Source organism: Solanum tuberosum, unplaced genomic scaffold (genome assembly GCF_000226075.1).
Source record: "Solanum tuberosum cultivar DM 1-3 516 R44 unplaced genomic scaffold, SolTub_3.0 scf00038, whole genome shotgun sequence".
Lineage (NCBI taxonomy): Eukaryota > Viridiplantae > Streptophyta > Magnoliopsida > Solanales > Solanaceae > Solanum > Solanum tuberosum.
The window spans coordinates 112,750-122,332 of NW_006238966.1; the positions used below are offsets into that span (position 1 = coordinate 112,750).

General features: G+C 39.6%; 1 protein-coding gene across 1 annotated transcript; it reads right to left on the reverse strand.

The window, feature by feature from the left end:
- Window positions 1-1,382: 1,382 nt before the first annotated feature.
- Window positions 1,383-3,449, reverse strand: LOC107059815 (uncharacterized). The gene is made up of 3 exons (XM_015306823.1): window positions 2,684-3,449; window positions 2,119-2,440; window positions 1,383-1,992 (listed from the first exon to the last, which is right to left on the reverse strand). Exons 1-3 carry the CDS (start codon window positions 3,447-3,449, stop codon window positions 1,383-1,385), a joined length of 1,698 nt encoding a protein of 565 aa, XP_015162309.1.
- Window positions 3,450-9,583: the final 6,134 nt, after the last annotated feature.

Sequence of the window (9,583 nt, forward strand, 5' to 3'; positions counted from 1 at the left end):
AACCAAGGAATAAGATCAAGAGTAGCGGCTAATACCTGTTCATCCGGGAATGAATCATTTATTTCGAGGTCGAGTTCCTCTTTCTTTTCAACCTCCAACCTAAACATGTGATCAGCCACCTGGTTCTCACAATCTCTCCTATCTTTGACTTCAAAATCAAACTCCTGAAGAAGTAGTACCCATCTGATTAACCTTGGCTTGGCATCTTTCTTTGTCATGAGGTACCTCAGAGATGCATGTTCCGCATGGACTATCACTCTAGTACCCAACAAGTAAGCTCTGAATTTCTCGAAAGCATACACCACAACCAGTAGTTCCTATTCAGTAATTGTGTAATTTTGTTGTGCTTCTTTTATTGACATACTAGCATAGTAAATTAGATGGAACATCTTGTTGCGCTTCTGCCCCAACACAACTCCTAAAGCAGTACCACTAGCATCACACATTACCTCAAATGGCTCAGCCCAATCTGGGCCAATGATCACTAGGTCAGAAATCAGCTTTACCTTCAGGCATTCAAAGGCTCTACGACATGACTCATCAAAAACGAATTTCATCTCTTTCTCCAAATGCTTGCACATGGAGTGTGCAATTTTTGAGAAGTCCTTGATGAAAGGCCTATAAAATTCGGCATGTCCTAAGAAACTTTGAATACCCTTCACAAAAATAGGTGGAGGCAACTTTTCAATCACCTTAATTTTGTCGTTGTCGACCTCTATCCCCTTTTGTGACACCTTGTACCCAAGGACTATGCCTTCCTTGACCATGAAATGGCACTTCTCCCAGTTCAGTACTAGGTTTGCCTCCTCGCATCTCTGTAGGGCCCTGCTAATATTAAGCAAACAATCATCAAAGGTGCCACCTACCACTGAAAAATCATCCATGAAGACCTCCAAAGTGTCCTCCACTATGTCCGAGAAAATAGACATGATACACCTTTGGAAAGTTGCTGGTGCATTACATAGTCCAAATGGCATGTGTTTAAATGCAAAGGTGCCATAAGGACATGTAAGGGTGGTCTTTTCCTGATCTTCAAGAGCAATCGATATCTGGTTGTAGCCAGAGTATCCATCTAAGAAGCAGTACCACCCTTTTCCACCCAACCTGTCAAGCATCAGGTCCATGAAAGGCATCGGGAAGTGATCCTTCAAGGTCCACTTGTTCAGCTTCCTGTAGTCCATGCACACTCGCCATCCAATGACTGGTCTTTGTGGGACCAGCTCATTCTTTGCATTTGCAACCACAGTCATACCACCATTTTTGAGCACACATTGCATTGGGCTGACCTAGTGACTGTCAGATATGGGATACACCACTCCAACATCTAACCACTTGATTATCTCTTTTTTGACCACTTCTTGCATAGGTGGGTTTAGCCTTCGCTAGTGTTTAATGCTTGGACTGCAGTCCTCCTCAAGTTGAATCTTATGGGTGCATATACTTGGAGGCATCCCGGTGATGTCAGCAATGGTCCACCCAATGGCCCTTTTGTACGTTATCAACACTTTGATCACAACTTGAACCTGTTCATCATTCAAATTTGCAGCCAAAATCATAGGTAAAGTGTTGTTAGCTCCCAAAAATACATACCTCAAGTGACTGGGTAACTGTTTCAGTTCCAGCACAGGTGGCTCCTCAATGGATGGTTTTGCTGGAGGACTTGGCCTATTTTTCAAATCCAGGTCCAATATCTTTGGAGCATAAGTGTGTGCTCCCATACCCTGCAAAGCATTCACAGTCTCTACATAGTCAGACCAAAAATCAGCTTCAAAATTCATAATCACTGCAACTAAGATTTCAACAACCAACCTCTCTTCAATGGTTGCTCCCATTTCTTCTTCATAAAAAACCTCTATCACAGACACCACATTCATGTCATATGGCTTCTTCATGGACCTGCAACTATTAAACTTTACCTCTTCTTTGTTGAGTCTGAATTTCTGCTCTCCTCGCTCAACATCTACCAATGCTCGTCTCGTGGCCAGAAATGGTCTTCACAAAATAATGGGAACCTCAAAATCCACTTCAAAATCCAAGATCACGAAGTCTTCCAGAAAGATGAACGTGTCCAACTTTACGAGCACATCACATAGGATGCCTACAAGTCACTTCACTAACCTATCTTCCATCATCAACCTCATGGCTGTAGGTTTTGGAACTCCAAACCCCAGTTTCTTGTAGATGGCCAGCGGCATCAAGTTTATAATGGCCCCTAAATCGCACAAGGCCTTTGTTAATTTGATTGATCTGATAGTGCATAGTATGGTGAATGCACTTGGATCCTCCTTCTTCTGTACCAGAGACCTAGTAGCAATAGCACTGTAGTGATGAACACGGTTAGTCAAATCAATACTTACAGCTCTCTTCTTTGTAACCAAGTCTTTCATGAACTTGACATATCCTGGCATTTGTTCTAGTGCTTCCATCAGTGGGATATTCACTGAAAGTTGTCTCAGCATGGTGATGAATTTAGCGAATTTCCCATCCTCGGCTTTCTTTTTATGCCTTTGAGGGAAAAAAGGAGGTGGTCTTGGGATCTGCTATAAAGGCATAGTTCCCTCAACCTCTTTTTCTTTTGCTCCTACTGGTTTTGCTATTGGTTATGCATCCTCCAAGTCATCTATTTGTTTAGCTTCATCCTCCTCTCTTCCAACTTGCTCCAACACCTACTCATGTTTAGTACCTGTAGAAATTGGGTCAGTAATAATCTTACCACTCCTAGTGGCGATAGCCATGCAGTGCCTGTCCTTCTTAGGGTTTTGGATTGTGTCATTTGGTAGTGACCCATTCTTCCTTTGATTTAATGAGGCTGAAAGTTGCCCCAACTGCTGCTCAATTTGCTTGATTGAGGTGGTGTGAGAGTCTACGAGTTGACTCATACTAGAGAAATCACCTTTCATCTCCGATACCCCTACATCAGTTGATTCAACTTTTTGGAGCACCTTGGCCAACATGTCTTCCAGCTTAGACCCACTTGAACTGCCACTTGCCCGGTCTCTATTTCTTGGGGGCACATAGACACCGCTGCGATCATTTTTGTACCCATCTCTGTTCTGCCAGTTTCCCTGCTTTCTGTTTTCTGGCCTATCATATTGTCCTTCCCTTGAGTAGTTCCGACCTGCATTTCCAGAATTATAACCCTGGTTTCCCGAGTTGTAAATTCGGAAACTTCTTTGGTTGCCCAGGTAATTAGCCTCCTCATCTAGATCGATATCCTGATTTTCATACTTGGTTGGCTGTCCCGCGGTATTTACTTTTTCTGAGTTTGAGACAATATGCTTCGTAAGTAGATCTACTTGGGTCCTCATGTGTGCCATATCTTGATCCCTTTCTTCTTCTCTTTTCCTTTGTTCAGCTGAAAGTTCAAATATGTACCCAAGATCTCCTATTTCTACATCCCTGGTGTACCATGCCCTGTTATTGTTTGACACCTCGTTCATCAGCTGCATGCTCTCTAAGAATGGCTTCCTAAAAAATGATCCTCCACACACTGCATCAACAACAAGTTTAGTAACATAATTTAAAGATCTATAAAATGCCTATTTTAGATGTCTCTTAGTGAGACCATGGTTTGGGCACTTCTTCAGCTTTTGGCTGAATCTCCACCAAGTGTCATGCATTGCTTCTCCTGGTAGCTATTTTTTTTTAAAAATCAAATTTGGACTCAAAGTCTGTATTATTGATAATCAAAATGGGCCATGCTCCTTATTACAATATAAGATACCTGGTCGGCCCAAAAGTGACCCGACCAGGTGAGTAAAAAAAGAGCTATCCCTTAGGATTTCCTAAAAGAATCATTTCCACTTTTTCCTCTTTTGTTCTTCCTCTTCTCTAGCTCATTTCGCCTCTCTAGTTGCTACCATTGGTTCAAGTGGAAATGCTTCTCTGTAGATTCCTGTAAGTGTTGAACTTGTTCCTCATTTTTGTTCTTTGATTTCTTTTTCCTTGTAGTTAAAGCCGAATAGGAGAAGATGTTCTCGAGCGTTAATCACCATATCTCTTTACTGGATGCACTCTACCACTTCAGATTTGGCCCTTTTACTCTCGTCTTTTGCTAATCCCTTTATCTCTTTTTGTTGGCTAAGATGTTGTCCATTATTGTACACATTAATTTTTCTTGTTTTGATACGAACTGAGGGGACCTGATATTTATCAATGTTCAAAAGCTTTCTTCCCTTACTTGGTAATTGTTGAAAATTAAGGAATATTTGCTTATCTTCTATATTGACTGTTGAATTAGCTATACAATCTGCTAGTTGATTTGCTTCTCTGAAAATGTGTCGAACATTTAGTGTAACTTTTCCAAGCATATTATGAATGTCTTCCCTTATTTCTACTAGCTCCCATGGTATTCTCCAATTTCTATTGATAATGTTTTTAAGCACTAGGGAATCAGTCTCCAGTTGAACCTGATTTAGTTTTTTCCTAATGCAATACTTAAGTGCTTCCAGAACTTCTTTTGCCTCTGCCTCCATGTTAGTAGCTATCCCCAAACTCTGATCTTCTGCATATATAAGATCTCCACTACTGTCCCTTAAGCAAAATCCATACGCACTTTGACCTGGATTGCCTTTTCTTGCCCCATCAGTATTGGAAGTAATCCACCCCTCTCCTCGCTTCAACCATCTAACAATCCTAAAGTATCAAGTAGGTTTGTAACTCTTCAATGTGTCCACCATTTCTGACTAGTAACAGGATAATCCTTTAATCCATGGGAATTTAACTCTTATTAATTGATGTATTGTCAATTGGCATTGATGATATAGATATTGATAAGATATCTCCTTCACATGCCTATTAGGATTTCTTCTCTTCCACAACTCCCACATGATGATAGCTGGAATGACCTTTAGTATTTGGTCCAGCTTAGTTGACATTTTGTGCTCCCACCACCTATAAATGAGTTGCTTTAGATTCAACCCATTTATGTTGATTCCTACACATGAAGCAAACTGCTTCCATAGCTTTTGGGTTATGGGAACTGTTAGTAATAAGTGAGACGTAGTCTCAATTTCTCCTTTTTCACAACAATAGCATTTAGACACCACTTGCACCCTCATTCTCTTCAAATTATCATCCGTGGCTATTCTTTTATCCCAAACTCTCCATAAAAAAGAATATGATCTTGTAAGGTAAACCCTTTACCCACATGTAACTACTCCAATCTTTTTCTTCTTTCTTTCTTCTCAAGATGTGAAATGTTGATTTTACAATGAAATCTCCTTTTGAACTTTGTACCCACCAGGCCTTATCTAAAATAGCTTCAGTACCGGGAGGTCTAATGTTCATAATTATGTGCTGTACCATCTCATCTGATACCATTGCTTTCAGCTTTTGTTCATTCCATCCTCTATTTATTACAAAATCTTTCACCTCCACTTCTTCTTCTTATGCATGTTCTCCTTCCGTGAAGTACAAAGCACCTTGTTTGGTCCAATTATCAAACCAAAAACTCGAGTTTCCAGCCTTAATTTGCCACCAAATGTCATGTTCCACTTCCTCCCTGATATTAACCATTTTTCTCCATATGTGCGAACCCCTTCTACTATGTACCATAACAGGATGCAATTTCTTGCAATACTTATTCCACATATAACTGGCCCACAGTGAGTTGGTGGAAACTCTGAACGACCACCATAGCTTAGCAAATAATGCTTTATTGACATCACGAAGAGATCTAAAACCAATGCCCCCTTCCTCCTTTGGAAAACATAATTCATTCCAAGCCACCGAGTGTTTCCCTTTGACACCTCCTGTCTTCCCCCAAAAATAATTCGTAAATATTTGATGTATTTGCTCAATTACTTTCTTGGGAGGATTCATAGCTGACAAAATGTACACAGGCATAGATTGGAGTACATTATTCACGAGAATTTGCTTTCCACAAAAAGTTAAGAATCTGTTATGCCATGAAAGAATCCTCTTGGCAATTTTTCTAATAAGCTCCTCAAAATGACTTGTGATATTCCTCCCATAAAAAACTAGACAACCCAAGTAAGTGAAAGTGAAATTGCCTTCCCTAATCCCTGTCAGTCTCCTCATTCTAATAGCAACAATCAAAAGAGTCTTATCATGTAAATAGAAAAAACTCTTTGCTTTGTTAACCATTTGACTCGATACATCCTCATAATCCCTCAAAATCTTCATCATCTTTATCACTGATCCTCTATCTCCTGAACAAAATAAAATAGTGTCATCCACATAGGATAAATGATTGATTTTCGAACTCCACTTATGTAGGCCATATCCTTTAAACTCTATATCTGTATGTAGGCTATTCAATTCCCTAGCAAGGACCTTTGCTTCTATAATGAACAAAGTTGGGGATAAAGGATCCCCCTGCTTAAGTCCTCTGGAAGACTGAAAAAAACCATATGCCTCCCATTTATAAGGACCGAGTACCAATTATTGGACATTATCCTCCAACCTATATCAATCATTACTTCGGAAAACCAAACTTCCTTAACACCTTAGTAAGAAAAACCCATGATACCCGGTCATACGCCTTGGCCATATCCAGCTTTACCACCACATTTACATTCTTGTTCCTTCTATTGATGTCCCTGATTATCTCTTATGCCAACAAAACATTCTCCGTAATACTCCTACCCTTGACAAAGCCTGATTGAGTTGGTGAAATAATATTTGCCAATACCATGATCATTCTCTCATGAATCACCCGGGATATGATTTTGTTCATGAAATTACTAAGACTAATGGGACGTAAATCAGAAAAATTCTTCAATGTCTCCTTCTTAGGCAGCAACACTAAATTAGTGTGAGTGATGAACTTAGTTAGATCTTGTCCGCAAAAAAAATGCACACACCATTTTAGTAATATCATCCCCTATTATCTCCCAACATTCTTGATAAAGGTGCCCTGTGAATCCATCAGGACCACATGCACTGCTCCCATTTAATTCAAACACCACCTTTCTTACCTCTTCCTTTGTAGGCAGTCTACACATTTCCTCATTCTCCACATCTGATACACATCTTGTAATATGATCTAACATTGCATAATCTTCCACAAAATTATTTTCTTTAAATTGCACTCGAAAAAACTCCACCGCTGCTTGACCAATGTGAGCATTGGTTTTTATAGTGACTCCCTGTTCTATTGTAATCTCTGCAATATGTAGCTTCCTTCTTCTCCCTTTTACATACGAGTGAAAGAACTTCATATTCTTATCACCCTCTGAAAACCATTTCATCCCCGCCTTTTTCCTCCAAAACTCTTCTTCAAGTCTCAAGTACTTCTTTAATTCCGCCTCCACTTTATGCAGCTCCGCTCTATTGCTTTCTGAAGGCTGAATCTCTAGTTGAGCTTCCTTTACCTTTATGACATCTTCAATAGTGGCAATTTATTGAAAACATTGCCAAAAACTTCTTTACTCCAACCATCCAGGGCGCTTTTAACTTTTTTCATCTTTTCTTGGAATTCTACAAACGGATTCCCTACAAAATCTATCTTCCAGTTCTCTTCCACAATCTTCTTGAAATTTTTGTGGTGTCTCCAAAAATTTAAAAAACGAAAAGGCTTGACTGTGATCTGCTCCTCCGAATTACATATCATATACAAAGGTGCATGATCTGAACCCTGTCTAATCAAATGGTGTACCTCTGATGATGGAAACACTTTTACAAATTCCTGGTTCACCAAGATCCTGTCCAGCTTTTTAAAAATACACTCCTCTTCAATCCGCCCATTCCACCAAGTAAATTTGCTTCCAAACGTTTGTACTTCTAATAAACCACACATACAGATGAATGATGCAAAATCTATGGCCTCATGCTGAGTAAAAGGAAGCCCTCCAAGTTTCTCCTCTTCATTTAATATAACATTAAAATATTCCTCAATAATCCATGGCCATCGATCCCTATCAGTAATACTTTCTAACTTTTCCCAAAGTTCAAGTCTTTCCAAAGCTTTGCATCTAGCATATACGACAAAAATAAGGAAAAACTTGTTGTCAATCTTGAATCTAATGGTGACTTGCTGCACAGTATCTAGAATGTTGATTCCTTCCCACTCCGATCTCCAAAAAATACCAAATTTTCCCCGAACAATTTACACCTGCATTATCAAATCCCAGTTTCCTCCTAAAATGATCTAACTCTGATGGATCTTGAAAAGGTTCCATCAAAGCTACAAATGAATAATGATATATTTTATTTAGGTCAATTAACCTCTCAAAAGAATTTTGAGTGTTAACTAACCTAATATTCCAAAAGATAATTTTCCCAATCATTGATCACTGTTGGATGCCTTGTCCTTACTGCTCCTTGTTTTCACCTGAAGAGGTAATGTTTGTTTGCCTTTTCTCACCCTATGTTTCAGACTGTTGGTATGTCGTGGTGATAAATCGCCAGCTTTGCTAATTTGTTGTATGTTATACTCCATATCCTCGTCCTCCTCCGTCTCTCTTCTATGTTGCATTACGTCCGCACCATATTCAATTAAGTTTGGTCCTTTTTTAATCTCTTGTTCTGACTCCCTTTTGTTGTCCTCCCCCATAGAGAAATTACTTGTCCCAAACGTCTAATCTCATTATTTTGGTTTCCTTTATCTAGTCTGTCCTCCCCATAATTGTTAGCCAATGACTGATCCTCTTTATTTGACCTCTCCAGTGTTTTATCCTCATTATGAATAGAGACCCTGCCTGATTTAGTTTTTCCGTCTTTATTTTTTGATGTGTTGTCCACCTCAACCAGGTTCGTATCATTAGACATCATTCTTGACTTGTGTCTCTTCTCCATGTTATCGCTCTTATGTGCCCTAGGGGAATCAACTTTTGTCTCCTCCTTATGGACTACCACCTTCACTCCATCCTTCTTTTGCATCTCCTTGTCATCTTGTGTGTCTTGTCTTAACATATTAAATTTGTTACCAGTTATGCTGCCTACTTTGCTCCAGACTGTTCTTGCTGTTTGTTTCTTCCTCCTCCCTTTTTTTTATACTTTTGCTCCACGAACTCTCCCTCTTTACAGTCCTTTTGTACAACAAGTTCTTTATCTGCTGCTTCGCCCCCCCTAGCTTCAAAATTCAACCTCCTATCCTCATGTGTTTGTCCTTCTTTGTGCCCTGTCTTTTCATTTTTTGGATATAATTCCTAGTGTATCACATAACATTGTTCTTCATTATGCCCCTGAATCATGCATGTGTTACAGTATTTTGGGACATAGTCATACCTTATTTTGATCCATTTCTCCATCATCTCCCCACTTTGTTTTCGCATCCCAATCTTAATGCGTTTCGGAAATTCTTTCATCAGATCTACCTCCACTTTCACTCTCGCACAACTAGGTTTGGTTTGATTTCTCGTAGCCATATCTACCTGTAATGGTTTACCTACTGCTGCAGCTAGGGAGAAAATCGTTTCCTTTCCAAAAAAATTTGGGGGAAGCGAGGGAAAAGAGATCCATGCAATAGCAGTCGATGTTTCCTCCTCCGGATTGAACATAGGATCCCACTTGAGAGTTCGCATTAGATATGAACCATTTTGCTGCTTGATGTAGAAAGCCGGTTTCAATAACAGGTGCACGTAATCCTCCAAGAGAGTAGCCCTGATTAATACATGTC